This window comes from Aspergillus fumigatus, chromosome 2 (genome assembly GCF_000002655.1).
Source record: "Aspergillus fumigatus Af293 chromosome 2, whole genome shotgun sequence".
Classification (NCBI taxonomy): domain Eukaryota; kingdom Fungi; phylum Ascomycota; class Eurotiomycetes; order Eurotiales; family Aspergillaceae; genus Aspergillus; species Aspergillus fumigatus.
In genome coordinates, this window is record NC_007195.1 from 4,755,190 (window position 1) to 4,774,813 (window position 19,624).

At 50.1% G+C, this 19,624-nt stretch overlaps 6 protein-coding genes across 6 annotated transcripts; 4 read left to right on the forward strand and 2 right to left on the reverse strand.

The window, feature by feature from the left end:
* Positions 1–198: 198 nt before the first annotated feature.
* On the reverse strand, positions 199–2,297 carry AFUA_2G17895 (transcription factor domain-containing protein; the record flags this gene model as incomplete). Its single annotated transcript, XM_751033.1, has 4 exons — positions 199–772; positions 840–1,205; positions 1,260–2,099; positions 2,185–2,297. 4 exons carry the CDS (start codon positions 2,295–2,297, stop codon positions 199–201), a joined length of 1,893 nt encoding a protein of 630 aa, XP_756126.1.
* Positions 2,298–2,743: 446 nt separating this feature from the next.
* On the forward strand, positions 2,744–3,774 carry AFUA_2G17900 (cupin domain-containing protein). Its single transcript, XM_751034.2, has one exon. The coding sequence runs from the start codon at positions 3,036–3,038 to the stop codon at positions 3,561–3,563; it is 528 nt and encodes a 175-aa protein (XP_756127.1). The 5' UTR covers positions 2,744–3,035; the 3' UTR covers positions 3,564–3,774.
* A 1,015-nt stretch (positions 3,775–4,789) lies between these two features.
* Positions 4,790–5,364, forward strand: AFUA_2G17910 (uncharacterized protein; the record flags this gene model as incomplete). Its single annotated transcript, XM_751035.1, has 3 exons — positions 4,790–4,929; positions 5,004–5,148; positions 5,200–5,364. 3 exons carry the CDS (start codon positions 4,790–4,792, stop codon positions 5,362–5,364), a joined length of 450 nt encoding a protein of 149 aa, XP_756128.1.
* An 814-nt stretch (positions 5,365–6,178) lies between these two features.
* On the forward strand, positions 6,179–9,102 carry AFUA_2G17920 (uncharacterized protein; the record flags this gene model as incomplete). Its single annotated transcript, XM_751036.2, has 3 exons — positions 6,179–8,124; positions 8,185–8,298; positions 8,358–9,102. 3 exons carry the CDS (start codon positions 6,179–6,181, stop codon positions 8,995–8,997), a joined length of 2,700 nt encoding a protein of 899 aa, XP_756129.1. The 3' UTR covers positions 8,998–9,102.
* A 3,781-nt stretch (positions 9,103–12,883) lies between these two features.
* On the forward strand, positions 12,884–14,065 carry AFUA_2G17930 (uncharacterized protein; the record flags this gene model as incomplete). Its single annotated transcript, XM_751037.2, has 1 exon — positions 12,884–14,065. One exon carries the CDS (start codon positions 12,884–12,886, stop codon positions 14,048–14,050), a length of 1,167 nt encoding a protein of 388 aa, XP_756130.1. The 3' UTR covers positions 14,051–14,065.
* A 2,094-nt stretch (positions 14,066–16,159) lies between these two features.
* On the reverse strand, positions 16,160–17,315 carry AFUA_2G17940 (FAD-dependent oxidoreductase; the record flags this gene model as incomplete). The annotated part of the gene is given in 5 exon segments (XM_751038.1): positions 16,160–16,302; positions 16,355–16,502; positions 16,617–16,698; positions 16,773–16,971; positions 16,991–17,315. 5 exon segments carry the CDS (start codon positions 17,313–17,315, stop codon positions 16,160–16,162), a joined length of 897 nt encoding a protein of 298 aa, XP_756131.1.
* Between the last annotated feature and the right edge of the window lie 2,309 nt (positions 17,316–19,624).

The following is a 19,624-nucleotide window of genomic DNA, read 5'->3' on the forward strand; positions in this document are numbered from 1 at the left end:
CATTCGCACCGAAATGGATGCTTACTGTGGAGTATTCTCCATTCAAATATAGGTAGGGTGCAGATGGTAAGTCTGGACTTCGACAGTAGAGAGCTGTATCATAGAAGACGAAAAGATCAAAAAAGTGGGCACCAGTCAGGGGCCGTCGAGGATGCCAGCAAGCATTGAGACAGGATCCGACCCAGTTCCAGACTCGCGTTAGGACGGCCATGGTGTCCAATCCACATTGTCCAGCCACGCTGGATCGTCCAACCCGAACAGCGGCATTTGAGCATCAAATCCAAGGTACCCGAAGACGTCCTGGAGCCCCGTGTTGTAGTCCATGCTGGATGGAGCAGCTTCGTGGGTGGGTGGCGACTGAATATCGATGACCGTCTGCCACATCATCTGAAGCTTGTTCAAACATCGCCTCACAGATGGGCTGAGGCGTTCATGTGCACTAAGTACTGATACAGCTGTGTTCCATGACTCCGGGACCACAGTCCCGAAGAGATCAGGTCGCAGCATCGCTGCTATCAAATGCTGCATTGCAATGTAGATGTAGAAAACACGGTACCACCAGGGTATGAGTCCAGTCTTATCGGGTCGTGAGCACTCCTGAACCAGCATGATGAGTTTCTGTGCGTTGTCGACGCACAGCGTGGCGCATGTTTCGAGGATGCGATCGCCTATGCTCGTTTCAGCTGGTGGGGAAACTTTCTGCGTTTGCAGATACGATAAACAGAGGCGAGCTATGACAGGTCTCAGAAACACGATGCGTGTGTGCGCCAGACTAAGAAGCGCAGGCTTAGCCCTGCGTCTGATTGACGAACTCGCAACGAGGGCTCGTCACAACTCACCGGAGACGAAGAAGAATCAGCCGTCCGTCGAAGGGATTAGCGGTTTCGCCTTTGGTCATATTGTACGGGACGGGGGGAAGTCTGTTTTCTAATCTAGTAAGGCATTCGTCGATCTGTAACACGGCACCTGGCCCGGCTTGGGTTGGTAGAAGGAAGTCCTGCCTGGCTGCTGCACTGCTGCCGGTGAGTACTTGAGAAAGACCAATGTAGCCGGTGATTTTGTTCAGCTCCTGCATTATCCGAGAGACTGAAGCATTGGTCTCACCGTCCGGATCAGGTAGATCGTTACCATTCCAAACCGGGTCCAAGGATAGAAAGGGTACACTAGGTACTGTGGAATGCCGCCCAAGCGACCAAGAAAGGCTTCTACGGGATAATCAGAGAGGCTCCAGCCTACAAACGTGGAGTAATTCTCCATACCTGTCCATAAATACGCACTGCTGCCAAACATCCCGTGCCACCTGGTTCCCCCTATCTGACCCGGACAGATTCCTCTCTGAGCGGTCGAGGCCAATGCTCAGGGCAATCCGCACAGCCGAACCCAGCGCCATCCACGTCTGCTGTAGGTTCGGGGTACACTGAAGATATCTGGTCAGGAGAAGCAGGCATTGAACGATCTCCAATGAGCCTGCTTGCCAGAGGACAACCTCCGGATCCAACAGATGCCAGGCTCGAAGAAAGAATATTTGACTGGCACTATTTCTCTGTTCCGAAGAGATGGATTCCTGTAACTGGGTAGACAAAGCAAATACAAGGTTGAGCGTGCAAATAAAGATTTGTTCATCGTATTCCATCTCGCTACCGTCAAATAGTGCCTGATAGGCGGCACTAAAGGATCTCTGATCAAGTAGTGGTTCCAGAGGGTCGAGACATTGCCAGTACAGGCTCAACAAGCGGTCTGCATGCTTGCGAGGGGGTAGGACATTATCCGCGGGACTTACAGCGAGATCAGTAGTACGCGAAAGAGACAATAAGCCGAATAACGGGGCGTCTGCCAGAAGAATAGGGCACCGCTTTTTGGCGGACGGTCGCCCCAATCTTTCATGCACAGCAGCCTTGATCTCAAAAGAGAATTCTCCTGGAATACCGGGGGCATCAGTGCCAAAAGTGTCGACGACTTCGGATTGCCCCAAAGGCATTTGAGCAGACGTAACAGAAGCCGGGAGTTGTGGAGATGCCGCAGCTGATGAAAGAGGGTCGTTGGCAGGACTTCTACGACGGGCTGACGCCGAGATGTAAGTGCATCGTTCTTGGAGGTCTCTGGTCCTTAGACACCTTCCACACGCTGGAATGCGGATCATTAGCATTTGCAACTTCGGGGCAGAATAAATCTAGCGGAGGCTACAGGTAAAAAGAGGATGGGAGCACCTGGACGCAGACCGTCACACTTGACCTTGCGACGACGACACGTCGCGCAGGCAAGGACGGTTTTGTATCGCCTGTGTCGTAGGGAGGCATGCGGCTTGGCTGGGGAAACCGAGGACATAATGCCAAATCGTCCTTCACTGAGAGGCTCGACAGGCTTGTCATACGCCGAGCTGCAGTGCTACCGTCGGATAGTCCAGGACTCTTGGGTTGGACGATGTGAAGAGCATGAGAGCAGGAACAGAAGACAGTGGAGAGATGCACCTTGCAACTTCCATGCACCAATGGAGTAACATCACATCTCTCCCCAGATTGGCTGGGATACAACCAATCATGGGCCATTCCGACCTACCCAGGCCTGATACCTACCATGCCGAGCTGCATGGGTTATAGTCCAATACATTTTCTCTTACGTGGTTTGCCCTTTTGTCTGTCTCCAGCACGCACTGCCAAGTTTGGAATAGCCGCTCTGCAGCAAGCACCCATCAGGTGGTATACGCTCGAAAGCTCGGTCTTTGCTCCCGAGTGCACGGGATGAAAAAAGGCACCTCGGAACGGCCTACAGTTGGCTGGCTGCAAGCAGGCCTTGTCTCGTTTGATTCAGCATTGTTGTCGGCCTCTAGGAGTTTACCATAACATACCACAATTGCATGAAGGTATTTGCAGGCATCATGCCCACTTACATGTGAATTCCGAGGGCGAACCCGGCTGTGTCTGGGAGCCAGGTTCGGCTTTGTTCATCTATATCTCTAACTGGTCCGCTTGGGTATCATCCACAGCTATATTCACAGCTAAAGTCATCTCTCGCAGTCAACCACACACAGATCAATCATGGCTGAGAACGCTCTTTCCAGCCCCAAACGCTACATAACCGAGAATGATGATGAGGGCAACTCCTTTTTCTCGAATACCCTCAGCGGGTCCCTTCCTGTTGTGAACGATCTCGGCGGAGCTCTCGCACGTCTGGGCTATACTACAGATAGACCACCCGTGGTACTCACCAACGGCAACGACCTCAAGCTCTACGAGACATCGCTCAAGGAGCTACCTCCACTGGTGACTCCGGGGGGCGGTGCCAATGTTTGGTATATCGACACGCCTCCAGACTCGGAAAGTCCCATGCATCGGACCGTGAGCCTGGACTTTGTCATCCAGATCGCCGGCGAGATCGAGCTTATCCTGTCCTCTGGTGAAACGCGCATCATCAGGCCCGGGGACCTGACAATTCAGCGATCTACTCTGCACAAATGGCGGAACCCGAGCAAGACACAGTGGTCTCGTATGGTTGGCGTCATGTCGGAGTGTCACCCTGTGGTCACTAAGAATGGAACTCTGGGAGAGGATTTTCCCAAAAATTGAGTAATGAATGGGATAGGGGAACAGGAAGGCATTAAGTAGCAGCCGGAAATTACATTGTTCGATTTCGAAGGGTGTTGTTTCAAGACAGCAACAAGGTATGCTATACTTGGTTTTCCAATGGAAATCTGATGCCTCAGAGTATGACTCTTTTGTGATTTCTCAGCCGCCAAGCCAATATCGTAATGTACCTTGCCATGAATGATGGTGTCTTTTATAGCTCAAATGAGGTGCTAGGTGGCGGCAGATCACAGCCAGTTTGCTTTCCATCGTATTAGTATTAGAAGGCTGATGCTTGGGATGATGGGATATTTGTAATTCCAAGACAGGGGCAGCCAGATGACTTGTCATTCGAAGCCTGAAACGCCGTACTTCCCTGAAGAAGACTACATATTCCACCAAGTCCACTGTCAATTCTATGCCAGATGTGGCTTGCGTTACGATGGGGCTTTTCTTCGGCCTCATCAATTTCCCGTGAGCAAGTCTGTATAGTAACATGCAGTGTCTTTTCGTGTCACCTCAGAATCTCACCCCTGTGACATGAGTCCATTTTATTGTCGAGTCCTAAGCTCGGCTCAAGCATACAGTGTGCAGGTGGAGACACTATACTTTCGAAATAGCATTGAAAGAGTCCTCTGAGCACTCTACAAGTATGATAGCCATGAACCTATATGTTCATGCAACCTGTTTTGTAGACCGTCTATCAATCGGGCGTGGGAACAGAGTACAGCAAGCCCAGCGAGGTTCGATGCAACCTTAGGCTTGCTGAGATCGGCTTTCTGTACGGAGCAACTGCGATGCTCATCCTCCGAAACACTTTTCCACGCAGGGTTCTCCTATTCTCGGACATTGCAAATCGTGATTCATTCCCTTGGACTCCGCTTCCTTCCATACACTCGGAACTTCAGGAAAACCTAGACTCAACTCGGTCCGGAACCTGTGGATCAGGATGAAACATGCATGGCACCTGCGTGGATACGAATAAATGCGCAATGAGGCACTAGGCCCGCGTTTGCATTCTTTATGTTACCATGAACTACGCAAAATGTGGAAACGACTTGCGATCCATGTCATCAGATGGCTGATCCGTGTCTGACCCTTAGCCTGTTTAACTAAGACATTGTCCGCTTAAAAGATAGTATCAACACCTGCAGTGAAGCAGGTGGACCCTTGCCTGGTGACCCTCAGCATCCTCTGTTACCTCCACGTGGTTGGTATCTTCAACCAGGATGCATGTGTTCTTGCCTGCGCTGCCTTTCAGCACAACTGCTTTAGCCCAGGTACCGAGATCCAAGCCCATCAAGCTTATTTCCAAGGGAAATCCAATTCTCTCAGATAGCTCGTGGGACTCGGCCAACCCTGAATTCCCGTAATCAACAACACAGTCTAGATCTTCACCGGAGGGGACAGTGCGCTCCAGATCATAGCACCTTTATAATGAAGCAGTGGGGAATATTCGCCTCCTCGTCGCCCAACTCCGCCGGCTCCGACTGGAGGCTCTACCCGAAAGTTGCAGAGCTGCACGAGGTGTTCGCCTGGGCTGCTCCCGGGACCTCATACGCAGCACATGTTGTCCGGGGCCGAGACGGTTGATTTTACTTGTACGCTCCGGTGACACAGACCAATGACAAGAATAAAGACCTGTTTGCTATTGGGGTGGCTGTCTCCGACTCTCCTACCGGGCCCTACATCGACGCTCACCCGTCCGGCCCGATCATCTCCGACAACGACAACTCCCACCCTGGAGCCATCGAGCTCAATGATGAAGAACAAATTCCTGGTCTACCACACCCGTGGACGCTAAGGGAGGTGGCCATTTCCGCCGCAGTATTGCGACCAACCCCCTGCCCCCGGATCACCGGAGTTCCTACAAGGCAGAAAATCCGCAAGAGACCAGCGTGCCTACCTACATCTGGAATGAATCAGCGGAACGCAACGGGACATCGATGGATTTTTCTTCGCCGACAAAAACGCGGGGGTTAACGAGGGAGTTGCGCCCCTAAAGAAATGGTTCGTGGAATATCTGGATCAGTCGACCAACTGGAAGCCTGTTGTCACCGCCACCCCCTGTCGCATCCGGCTCGGGCAGACATCTTGCTGGTGTTGGCGTGAAGGAATGGGAAACCTTTGGCCACGGAGTGCAGAAAACCTGACGGATGCAAGAGGATGTTTCGAGAAGCGGATTGTCGATCACCTAGGAGCTACCCTGCAGAATGCCCGACTCGAGGCCAATAAAATCAATGCATCATTCATTACTCCGTTACCAAGAATGTCTCCGCGAATAGGGAGTTCTTCCGTTTCTTTTAGCTCAAGCGGAGTTTGATGAAGCCCAATTCACCCCCGTCGTCCGCCGGTCTTAAACCCAAATAGGAAGGTTGGAAGGCATACTTTCGAAGGATCGACATGCAGAGACCACTCCATCCTGACCTGATCAGTAATGGGCCAATAAGTCGGATGATTGAGAGGAATGGGCAGTGATCATAGTGATTGCCAAGCTTGAGATAACATAAGTACAAAGCTAGCCATGCGTCGAAAGGGTATAGAAAGAAAAAGGGTAGAAACAGCCAAAGGAGATCAAGCTTCCAATGATCTTATTTCCATGATATGCAATCATCAAAATGAATTGGCATAATCTCTCTACAATCTTGGCCGTTCTTACCTCTCTGCTGGCCCTCATTGTCTGCGGTCAAGAGGACAACCTCGGTCTCAAGAATGGATACATCTCCCTGTCCACGGCGAATTGGGACCTGAAGCTTGTCAAAGACGCTCAGGTTCTTGCATCTCTTACGCCCAAGGGGAAGTCCTTTGATTTCCTCCCCTTTGACTATCTCTCCGTCCGCACCGAGAATCAGCAATATCACAATGGGGATATCACCTTCAGCTACCGAGCTACAGGGGAGACCGAATGGGTTAAAGTAGATTCCGCGAAATCTCGCAAAGCCGTGACCGTCGTCCAGGCCAAGGATGCACTGGCAGCCGCCGACTTGACGCCGACTTTGCCTGCTAACTCACCACTCCGCATCATCCGCAAATGGGTTGATGTGGACGGCGACTTAGGCATGTCCTTCACTGCCACCAATACTGCCGACCACGACGTTGAAATTGGCAGTCTGGGCTTCCCGGCCGAGTTCAACAGTATCTTCACCAACCGGAGCCCGGAGGAGATGTCGGCCAAGTGCTCGCTGACAGACCCTTATATTGGCATGGATGCTGGCTACCTGCAGGTCACACCAACGTCTGGCACGGGGGAAGCGTTGATTGTGACACCCATGGACAACACAAGCACCCCTTTTGAAGCGTGGCACAACCTCCATGAGCCCTACTTTGACTCCACCGCATACGAGAGTCAAACATTCGAGGGATTCTACGAGTGGCTGGTACACTCCACGGCCTACGCTGGTACGGAATGGCGCAAGGCCAAACCTTGGAATCCCCCCACCTCGCGCATCCTGGAAGCCGGACAGTCTACAACTGTCGGTCTGCGCTTCTCTGTGGTGAAGGACGGCATCCGTGGTATCCAAAAGGCAGTGCGTGCCACCAACACCCCCCTGACGATAGGCACGGGATACGTGGTGCCCCGAGACCTCACCGTGCAACTGCGCATCCTCGCCCCGGCCGACATCGTCTCGGTGGTTAGCGAGGATAATGCATTGGCCATCACGCGAAAGGACAACACGCTCTTGTTGACTCCCACCGGATCTGCCTGGGGTCGCAACCGGCTCACCATCACCTACGCTGATGGCAAGACTCAAACCGTCCATTACTTCATTACTGAGTCGGCCCCAGACGCCGTCGCCCGTCTGGGCCAGTTTTCCACCTCAACAATGTGGTTCACCGACACGTCGGATCCCTTTGGCCGCGCCCCTTCCATCATGTCATATGATGCCTCGACCAAGAAGCCCGTCCTCCAGGACCCCCGTGTCTGGATTGCGGGACTGAGCGATGAAGGCGGCGTCATTTACATGGCGACGGCGATGAAACAAAGCGCCCATCCGGATACCAACGAGATCGCCAAGCTGGAGGAGTTCGTCAGCAAGGTGCTCTTCCCAACGATCCAGAACGGGAGTGACCTGGTCCGCAAAAGCATATTCTTCTACGAGCCCTCCGCCGTGCCAGGGTATTCGTACAGCAAGCCCATCGACTGGGGCAACTGGTGGTCGTGGAACAAGGCTGATTCCTACTCCACCCAACGCTCATATGATTATATCCACGTCGTCGCCACGTACTGGGCGCTGTATCGCGCCGGTCGTGACCAGCCGGGGTTGCTGAAACAACGCACCTGGCAGTGGTATCTTAGCCGCGCCGTGAATACCACCATCGCTTGTTTTGCAACCGACTCCGCTGGCAGGGAGCTGGTGCAATACTCGCGAGTAGGCCAGATGGGCGAGACGGTGGTCGGTGAACTTCTCCATGACCTGCGGCGCGAAGGGTGGTCGAAGGAGGCAGATGCGGTGGAGGTATCCATGAAAAAACGCGCAGACCTGTGGAACTCGCAAGCAGAGCCGTTTGGCAGCGAGATGGCGTGGGATTCGACGGGACAGGAGGGTGTGTACTACTGGTCCAAGTAAGCCACTTCTGCTCTCTTGTGGAAGGATTACAAGCTGATAGAAACCTTTGCGAAAAGCTATTTCAAACTCACCAGTACCGCGACCAAGACAATCAATAGCATTCTCGGGTATATGCCTACTGTTTCTCACTGGGGCTGGAACGGCAATGCCCGGCGCTATTGGGATTTCATGTAAGCACTGCTCTGCTCTCCTTCACCAGCGTCAAGAATCTAACATGCTTCCCATTCAGCTACGCCGGAAAGCTACAGCGCATCGAACGTATGATCCACCACTATGGCTCCAGTCTCAACGCCATTCCTCTTCTCACACAATTCCGCCAGCAGCCCAAGGACACCTACCTTCTCCGCGTCGGCTACGGCGGTGTCTCTGGGCCCCTAACCAACATTCGCCAGGACGGCTCCATGTACAACGCCTTCCACTCGTTTCCCGACACTCTCGTGGGCGACGACTACTCGGGCGACTACGGGCCGAGTTTTCTTGGTGTCATGCTCGCGTCCGCCACGTACGTGGTCGACGACCCGGATCTGGGGCTAGTTGCGTACGGCGGCAACCTTGCCGTAGATGGACAGGTGGTGACAGTTCAGCCTCGCGATGCAGTTCGCCAGCGGATATACATATCGTCCATGGGAGTCTACATCGTCGTCAGCTCTGGCTGGATTGACCAGTGTTCTTTCGCGAGAGCCAACGCCAAGCAGGTGACACTGCAACTTGTCCCCGGGCCGTCCAAGGCTACATCAGCAATTGTCTGGGTCGAGAATCCTGGCTCAAGCACTCAGTACAAAGTCATCTCGCAGGCCAAGGCAATGCGCGGAGGATGGCAGGTGCAGTTAGCCAATGTGGGAGTGGAAGTGACCGTAGCCTCCGCGTAACATAAGGCTACGGGGTTTTAGGAAGGGACGTTACCCAGATAGACTTGACATGGCAATCATCGCAGTATCAGCCGACATGTGTATGTTTCCTAAAGCTACTCGTGCTCATACACAATGGAATGCAAGAGAGGTGCGATTATCGCTTCCAGGAACGACTCCCTTCCAGTTGTCCGGATCTGTAAAATTCGCAGCGATAATGGGCTTCTTACTTCGGAAAACGAATTGCATTATATCCAGTCACTTAGCAAGGCGTGGAGACGAGCAATAACGAATGTCCCGCCCATTTCTTTGCATGATTTTCATCCTGCTCACCTATGCATACATCCAGCTCGCCATTAAAAGGCCATGATAACGTGGGCATTCGACAGGAAAAGGTCGACTGCCCTTGTGAACTACAGCCTGGACTCAACCCAGTTCATCTCTACCTTACGGTTCCTCTATTACAGCAGGCCAGCCATCAAGCTCAGGGCTAGGGCTCAGGGGTCTGAGCGTAGGCTATGGTCAACGCAACGGACACCGTATTGTTGACGACGTGTGGACCGATCCCTCAAATGAGAACTCAGTAGAATCTTATTCATTAAGCATATTAAATGCGTGGTAGAATGGGAGGATTCTTGATTGGCCCGACAAGAATTCGGTTAAATGAAGATCTCCGAAAAATCGCCGGATCGATAGGGGCCAGATACTCCATATGGCTAACACATCGCCTGTCTCATCGCAGGCGGATTCAGCCTGGTGGAGGCCATTAGATCCTCTCGAACAGCCACGGAACGGGGTCCGATAACTTAACGTGCCGGAGTGGGAAGTGGCCGGCAGAATTCTCCTCTACCCGGCCTACAACGATACTAGCCCGGGCACTTCTACTGTTGTATTCTCTATGATAGCGGAGTGTCACGCAGATGGCATCGTTGGCGGGGCTACATTGACCTCTGATGATAACAACGTTGCAAATGACCAACTCTGCGATGTAAATGGGGGTTTTATCTATTCATCTACTCCATACACAAAACCATATCTAACCAGTACTGGTTAGTAGGGGCATAGCTAAGCCACCTAGGCCTAGGATGAGGTTTTTATTGTGAAAGTGAAACTCATATTAAGCTAGAATAAATAATTTAGTCATACCTTCTGAAACCTCGGCTAAGGTAATAGTAAACTGGTGTTAACCAGGATTAAACTCGCCTAAACTTTAGACTGAATTCAACTCTAAACGAGGATTACTAATTGTACGATAACCTTGTCTCTATTTATAGAAGTCCTGCCGTCCAGTCCCTTGTCATCGGGATTGAGCTGTTCTCCGGCCATGGCGATGCCAGAAGGACAATCATTCCTCTGTTATCCAGATTTGGGGCAGTCTCTACAAGATTGATCACATCTATAGGGCGACTTTGGTGCCCTTATAGACATATGACTCCTTTTCTAAGGGATAGGTGTTTGCTATAAAGTCACAATATGGTCTTGCCACCAATCTTATGTATGTTCATATATAAACAGTTAAGCTAACGGGCGCTGCGCAAAGAAAGAGATGTTGAAATACTCCATCAGCTCCCTGATAACTTCACAAGAGAAGAGATGCCTCTTGGCTTACTAAATTGTTGTCAAATGCTGCCTATGGATGTCTCGGGGAGTATAACCCAGTATCATGAAGCTGACCTGGACAACCTGAGGATGGCAATCTTCCATTACCTAGTGCGCAAACACATCCATTCCTGTGCATGCCTCAGAGGCAGTGCAGTAGCATCCGTCCGCGACACACTGCTGGGAGCTCATTCCATTAAACTTTTCGGGTACAGTAACCGGGCTTGGGGCAGAAGCACGTGGTTGACAGTGGCATCACGGCCATTAAGTAGCCCTGTTTGCGCCAGTAGCAAAGCGCCTGTGTAAGTTACAAATATTGTCTTGACCTCCAGAGATCAATCTCAAATGAATGATTTAAAACACTCCAAACGGCGGTAGTCCGGTGACGTCCACGCCAATTAAGAGATAGTCGAGAGGTAGACATGGGTCGCAGGTGGTTGTCGGCCGTCACTGAAAGTTGCCGGTATGCTGTAAGGAACCATTACAATTCCGAAACAAATGGTGGCATTATGAGATCGAATTGATCTTAGGATGAAAGGATATAATCATCGATCAGCATGTGGTCAACTTGGTGGTAGTCAGCCGCGTTTATGCCCTGTCTCATGCCAAGTACTTAGAGCTTAAGCTGATATCGGACAAATTCGGCACAGACCATTTAGAGTATCATTTAGACCATCAAATATTGTCCAATCTACAGCCGCTGTTGTTCCTGCTTGACATCTTGTGAGACAGGTTTCCGAAGTTCCCTGAAACACCAAACTTTTCCAGAACTCCTTGGCGGGATTTAACCTCCCCAGGTAGTTAGGCTAGGATTCCAGGATATGTATACATAATCTGACAGAGTTTCAGTCCCTGAAGTGTGAAAGCATTTTCCATTTTACCTGGCAACCAACAATTTTTTGGGGCGAGGGGTCTATGCTCATCAATAGTTGTAAGGCCAAAAATAATGTGTGTGAAATTCAGCTCGGAAGGGAACGACAAAGAGCACTTCCGTTGAAAGTGGAGTATTGGAAGAAAATTTAGGCTGCAACTCGTACTCGTATCTTCCTAGCTAGCCAAGATGACTCTTAGACCCACTCTGGCTGTGGATAAAACAGCTAGAACTACCAGCACATTCACATCAAAAGGGCGATAGAATTTGGTTAGGTTGGCAATCCCCACGAAGAGTTTGTCGATCTCCTGTTGAGTCCTAAAATATAATGTATAACCCTATAAACAGTCTCTCCGTAGCAAAGAGGGCGTTAATGGACCTATTCTTGTTCCGTACAGGGAACTGGAGTAGGTCCACGCGCGTACTGTTTTTTTTTTGAATGGTCATTCTACTAATATTTGTTATTAACTTATATGCTTCCCAAAGCTCTGTGATAGCTGTGTCAATGCACCAAATGGTAACATCAATCATGGAGCATGGTATCCACATTTGCTCTATTCTTCTTACGATCTACTGAGAATAGCTAACTTTAACTAATAAGGTAGGGTTCACTCCCAGTATCGTCACGGGGGTTTGCACTGACTTCTACTCGCGTATATGCCTCAATTCTGTATTCAGTCAGCAGGCACCTCTAATAGCAGTTCAGCAAGTATAGAGCAGCGCAGAGGTGTCTCTCATTAAAATCTTCGCCATCGGTAGGCAGCAGCAAAGTCATGAGGTAGTGAACTACTGGGGTAGTGAGGAGACTCTATCTCCACTGAGCAGGCACTTGTTTTAGACTTGGGGCCAAATTTGTGGTGGCTTGTAGTGCCTGCTCGACTAGATAATCTTATTACTTTTCTCCCCTGGCGGTGCATTTTATGAGCTGCTACTAGGCAGCTATGTTGATACATCCGTAGCTTGGTTTCGTGTACGACCCCTTGTACTCGGATGTGGATTGTTAAACGTCACAAACTACGACATTGCGAAAATTTGAGAGATATCAGCACCAAAACAAGCAGTGGTGCTGGAATGCTATGTTAGAGGTTCCTGTTGTAATGACAGGTAAATTCCACCTAATATCAAACTGAAACAGTGCAGGGGAGTTCCACCATACTTTCATATTGCCAGATGTGAACCAGATCCAAGCTCACTAAACTATGTTAACTGGGGCTCTACAATATATGTTTAACGCTTTGTCTCAGAGCCGTGGGCCATTTAGTGTGGATGGTGTTCTTAGTATTAAGTGTACCTGGTGGCAGTGCTGATGTCTCAGAAGACCGTGAAATAATATCTATTTGCATGTGTCAATCTGTTGTACTTATATGATCTATATTGAACGCCTACCATGCCTCGAAAGAGGTGTCAACCCTCCAGCGATTCGGACGCGACTTAGCCATGCCTCTTCCTGTATTTGCTGTATCTTTTGCCTACCTCTATCTAACGGGCTCGTTAGTATTTGATACCATCCATTGGCTGCTCCACAAATGGAGCAAATCACAGTGGAAAATCCTTCGGTGGCTTTCATACTGTCACCAATTTCATCATCTTTACTACAACCGCTCGCTAAAGTTCAACGAGCGATACGCGCGACATAATTCATGGATTGCATTACCTCTCGAAATGCTTTGCAAAGTGTTTGGAAGCATGGCAGGATGGCTACTTGCGCGACACTTGATGGCAGATGACAAACAAAACATCAGTACCGCAGCTTTACTCGTGGCGTGCGCATTCGAGATCATACGAACACTTGTTGTTATTGCCATTAGTGGTCGAGACTCGAATCACATCGCCTTCGACACCGTGCCTAAAGACCATAACTGGCTTTTTGTTGGTCCCGAGTACCACGCCTTACACCACGTTTATCCCGAGCGGTACATGGGCTCGATGGTCAAAGTGTTTGACTGGGTAGCGGGAACTGCATACTCTCTACGGAATAAGAGGGTCGTCCTCACAGGCGGGTCAGGTGCGTTTGGCTGCGCAATAGAGAAACAGCTCCTGTCTGAAGGGGTGAAGGATATTAAGAAGCTACACTTCGGAAAGGACTGGACGCACAATGACGTCTCTGGAGTCGGCAAATCTCTGGAAGAATCTGATATCCTTATCTTAGCACATGGTACCAAAGGGAGGGATGCCATGGACGCTAATTGCAAGTCGACCATGCGCCTCATCGAACTTTTCCTTCGACGCAAAGCTGCTGAAGATATTCAGCAGACCAAAACTGTCCCAGAGATATGGTATGTAGGCAGCGAGATCGAAATCCATCCTGCATGGGGGAACCCAGAACTGCAACGATACTCCGCTTCAAAGCGTGCCTTCCTACCTTATGCTCGAGCCCTATATGACCACCCTCGGATAATTTACCGTCACATTGTGCCTGCAGCCTTTGAATCGCGTATGGGCAAAGCAATTGTATCGCCAGATTGGGCTGCCCGTGTGGCACTATGGTGGATTCGTCGTGGAGCTCATTATGTTCCCGTCACCTACACCGGACTCGCTTTTCTGAACTTCTTCAAGTTCCTTCTTTTGGTTCGCCCATCCACAAGGCCAGATTGGGAGCTGTAGCACAGAGTATTTCACAATTGAGGTTACGCAGTATAGAGATTGTTTAACACTGTTCATAGTTTCTGGCGTATGTACACAACAAACAGGGTGGGTCTTATAGGGGAAGTGACTCAAGTATTTTTCGGAAACGTTCTCTTTCTCCGATATATCCTCCATTCAATTGTTCCTTGAGGGATACATACGAGTCCAGTGGCATCGATAAAACTGAAATTCCCGCCGCATATTTTTCTTGCCCCGAACCACAAGCTAAAAATAGCTTCAACGAGACTGTTGCATAGACCGGGACGTTTTGGCGGGATTTACTCCCAAGAAGTCTGGGTTACCCCGGTGGACGGTCAAGATCCCGACTACCAACACTTTGACATGAGCCAGGACGTCTTGGCCAAATTTACTGCCCAAAATGGTAAAGCTAGGCTGCGATGTTTTAGAGCATTCAGTATCCAACATTTGACACCTGAATACTGCGAAAGTATGAGAGGATATTTTCTTCACTACAATTGTGTTTTGGCAGATAATCAGAAATTGGTGCAAAAAGTGCCCTATGCTCATCGCCGTTATGCGACGGAAATCTTCTAGGCGAGGCAAGACAAATCCAAAGTGAAACCAGTACGAGTCTACAGGGGTTATCCAGCATACTTCACACATAATCCCATCAACCTCAGCAACTTTCCTAAAGCCCTGTCGCGCTAAGGGAGATGAGCCCAACACTCAAAACAGATCAGAATTATGGCATCCCTGTTAATGTCACAGATAAGTCAACTGCTCGTTTCCCACCATTATAATCTGCACTGTGCTAAAAAAAAAAGGGAAGGAAAAGGGCCTGGATCCCATGCCTCCCCTTCAGCACGTCAAAGGGCCAGTCCCAAGGTGGTGAGCCGGCCCCCCGGCTTCATTTACGTAGCAGTTTCTTAATGCCTTCGCTGCAGCTTTTCTGAAGTCTAGTTCCCGAGTCCAAGATTCGCCGCTTCCATTGTCCTGACCCCACTAGTCTCAGTCACAACCATAGCTACTACTGCTGCTAATCTATCTAATAAGAAGACCCTAGTATTTATTACCATTATTCCAGCCTGCAGGTGAATAGACACATGGCGCCCTCCCCGTTGCCCGCCATTCACCTGCCAGTCAGATACTGTTGCCAGTTGACAGCGAAGTTTGTACGCGGGGTTGTCATCAGGCCATCACATTCTGTAAGAATTATCGGAGTCATGGGCCTTCTGAGTTGGCTGTTGCTGGCAAAAGCTCTGGGGCAATGGCTCCTCTTCAGCTGCTCTGCCGTAACTCTTAGTCATAGTCACACTGGGGGCCTTTGGATGGAACGTGAGGTTTATTAACACTATGGCTTCCACTTCTAATGAAGATGGACATATCACCATTCTTGCTGGTCTTTACTCTCAGGAAGAGGAGTTTGTTGTTGTCTAGAGCATTCTTGCTCGTATCTTATCCCTGCATTGGGCCACATCAGGAGATATTCTACAGGGTAAGCAGCCTGATGGCGCTTTGTCTTTGGTCTATACATACTATCATGGTGGAACAGGTCTGCTGGACTCTTGTGTAATCTGGAAATCAGTGATGTGGGCTACTTCCTCCTTGTACAAAAAGCTATAATGTGTTAACAATTGCGCATGGATGAGGGTGTAAAAGCCGAAGGGGATACATGCTTGTCTAACTCTGAGATAATGCTGAAGAGGGTTTTAGACATGATGCTATATGCAGTAGAGCCGATCGCGGGGGGTGCTCGAGGTGGAAGGATGTAGCTAGCTTACGCCACGTATAAAATGCTATGTGCTCAAAGCCATATCCTATAGGATGCCTTGTCACCAGAGGGCATTAGTGATATCCGGAGAATATAACCATTCTTTTAGGACTGACTTCCTGTAGGCAAACTATACTCTCTACTTTAGCCCGACCTGCTTGAACTTAACTAAGCCTGACAGGGCAACACTCTACCTTTGCAGTGTGACTACAATAGCCTCATGAAGTCATTCGACCGGTATCATGCAAGCTCTGGAATCTCGTCGTAAACACCGTTAAGAGGGGCGTTTGTTGGAATATATTCCGATCTGCTCGCAACTGCCAGTGCTGCGCTCTCATGTTCGTCGTATGTGTGCCTCACACAGTCATGTCGCAGTAACCAGGCTGGGCGTGGATCATAGGTTGGTTTCCCATGAGCTTGGTCAGTATCCCAGTTTGCATCGAACTGCCTCTCCATCGCCTTGATCGAAGCTGCCTCGACCACCGAAACTCGCTTCTGGCTGGATCATCTATCGGCAGAATTTTACAGCCAAGGTGGCCAGGAGTACACACCGTAATTTCTCCACAACCCGCAGACCGACAGGCATGTTTTTCTTTCCACAGAGCTCCAGGCAAGTAGCGACGACTGCTGCATCTTCAATGGCCATGTTGGCTCCTTGACCGAGATTGGGGTGCATAGCATGGGCCGCATCGCCAATAACTATCATTCTACCACCCTTTGAGACCCAGGGAGACAACGGATGCCGTGCTAGTATAGAATGATTCTAGCAGCGCTGTGGCGGTGTCTTTGACAGGATGGCAGCAAGCTTTTGACCCACTGGCCAGTCCTTGACCAATTCCACGACATGCTGAGGGTCTGCAGGCTGGAGCCAGGAATTATCAAGTCCTTGGACTTGCTTGAGGGGTATTAGAAACACTTCCAAGAGGAAAAGCAAGGGAACTGCTCACTTTGTGTGGCATATCCCAAGACACATTTTTACCCTTTCCGACGGTACCCACCAAAAGAGTAGTATCCTTTCCGAGGTACATGTTAGCGTGGTCTGCCCGACCTGTGCTGTCAAGGATCCAATTTGCCTCTGGGTCATCCCTAATCTCGCGTGAATCAAAATGTGATCGATATATGGCAGCACCAGTCGAGTAGGGGGCCACATCTTTTCCGGTGATGGTACCTGTAGCTTTGCTATGTACCCCATCCATCAGCAGCAATCACGCAGTCAGCAGCTACCTTGTGTCCATTCTCCAACACGATTCCCGCGTTTCCCTCGGACTCCCAGTAATCACAGACGATGGCTCCGAATCGAAGATCAATGCCGCAATCTTTAGCCTTCCCATACAGCAGGTCAATAAGTCCCGACATCTGCACCACTTCAACGTTGAGAAGGTCACCTGGAGCATATGGAAGGCAGTCTCTGAGCTCACCGTTACTATCGTAGTAGTCGAAGGAGCTGATGGCGGCGCGTATAGAGTCAATAGCTGGTCTCATCGACTTGTCCCACCGGCACAGCACATTCATGCCATTCGTACCCAAGCCTACCAGGTCACCTGTACATTGTTAGCCATCAGCCTAGGATGTGGGAACTTCGCCCAGGGCGAACCTACCTAGCCAGTGATGGTCTTCTTTTTTTCAAACCCAATCACAGAGTGCCCCCTTCGGTGGCACTCAACTGCTGCTGTAAGTCCAGCTATGCCGAGTCCCACAATAATCACAGTAACTCCAGTGGAATTGGGGAGCGTAACCGTTTCTGTAGTGAGAAGGCTTCGTGCCATATTGTCCTGAACAATGTGACCTCGATTAGCTCGGTTGGGAGTAAGGATACCTCAATCTGCGCCGTCGTTCCTATTTGTCGTTGGCGTATTAGCTTGGCTTCATTTTATGTCCGTTGTCGACCTATGCTGGATGAAGATCATATGCGAACCCGTCAACACCAGCTTGACCAGAGACCAAGGTTGGGGGAAGTTATCTGCAAGGGTATGACTTCAGGCCCATGGCCACGAGTACATGGCCGACCTAGATTACCCACACCACCTAATGAGAACTTGCAAGGCGTCTTCAAACAGCGTATTGACAAGGCAAGGAGTCTATAGACTTCAATGGTATGTGAACATGCTGGGACTCACCGCAATCTTCGGGTATGTCTTCGCTGCTTTTATGGCCATGCACTGAGAAGTAGAGGTCCTCACCGTATTATGCGCTCAAGAGATGGTTCAGATCTAATTAAAAATCCGACCTTGAGTGTACAGCAAGCATTGTGGTACAGTGTTGCTGACCGCTGTTCCTGAAACCGAACAGGCCTTCGATAAACCCCCAATGTTTACTAGAAGTAATAAGTATGCAGAGCTGAGGGGTACATGCTTATCTGACTCAAAGTCAGTATCAAAGAGGCTTTTCGACATAACACAGCTGTAGATCCTATCGGATGATGTTTAAGGCAGGAGTATATAGCTGGCTCACACCTGGGCATTAAGCTACCTGCTTTACACGATTGATTACTCGATCTTTCTATCATCCACAAACAAATCACATTGCTCTCCACTTCTTCTATTGTAATCAGGACAACTTCTTGTGAGTCCTGCCAGGCTCAGACGCTGCCTGCTGGAGGGTGGGTTCTCTTAATCTTACCTGCGGGCAAGAGCTGCATCCGCGCCGCATGAAGGTACAAGCCTGGCACCATAATTGGTGGAAGCAGAGCCGAAAGTGCCTCGTACACCCGCAAGGCATTTTGAGTAAAGGATGGCGTAGCCAAGGGGAAATGGGAGTCAGGGTTTTTTGGGTTGTGTCCAGGGGTAGAGTCATTGCCCATGTCCGTCTCATACACTGTAGCAATCAGCAATGGATGGGAATAATCTCCATTAGGCTCAATCACTGTGACGACAATTCTGCTGCCCGGAACAAGCCTTGGCGTAGGTTCCTCTCGACCTCAGTCCACCTGTTGGAGGTTGTACGAGAGCTATCCCTGCACAGCTACAAACAAGGCTTTGGCCACGGACAAGGCGACCAGCGCCTACATTATAGCGCAGGAACCTCTAGTCAGACTAATTGTTCAACCATCAGAACCTTCCCCCTGCCAGTGGAACTACACGCTCACTTATGGGCTGATCGCCCAGCAGTCCCAAACAGTACCAGTCTCTTTTACCTGCCATGATGTGCTGGACCTGTGGGTCATTAGGGCTCGCTGGCGGAGCCCAAGTGGCGCGATGTCCTCCGTGGGCGCGAGCAGCCTCGGCTAAACAATTCACCATCTAAATGGTAATTCCGTCTTCCCTGTTGTGGGATACATTGTGATGGCTATCGAGGTGATGTGGCAGCTTAATGAGCTTACATTGATGAAATTGAGAGGTATGTGCTGCACGATGTTTCTATCAGGGCGCCACTGGTGACCGTAGATGATGAAAACTAAATTGAAGTCCAGTTCAGCAAGCGTCCATTCGTGACTGGGGGCCTCGTTGGTGGATGGCATAGATAAAACCATATGCAGGGCAGCATTGGTGTCAACACGTGGCCCGGGGGACTAAAACATGCGTTGTATCTGGGTTTAGCAGCAGGAAAGTGGGAAAGTCGGAAATCAGGCTGTACATAAGGTCTATCTTCACTACAGCCCTACCTTTCATGACATGAACAATGTGACTATCACGCGCCCTGCACGACCAACATTGAGAGGATCATCAATGAGAACCTTGGTGAGTTGCCCTATGTGCTGCACTTTATACGTTTTAAGACCTTATTAAATTTTATCTGAGTGTCAACTTACGGCCTTGACAAACTGTCCTAAGACCTTACTGAAACTACATGCCCCCTTTCAACATAATGCCATTCTTCCTCTG

What these genes read in the sequence shown, in the direction of transcription:
- AFUA_2G17900 (XM_751034.2), top strand. Translation starts at nt 3,036, where the DNA reads ATGGCTGAGAACGCTCTTTCCAGCCCCAAACGCTACATAACCGAGAAT.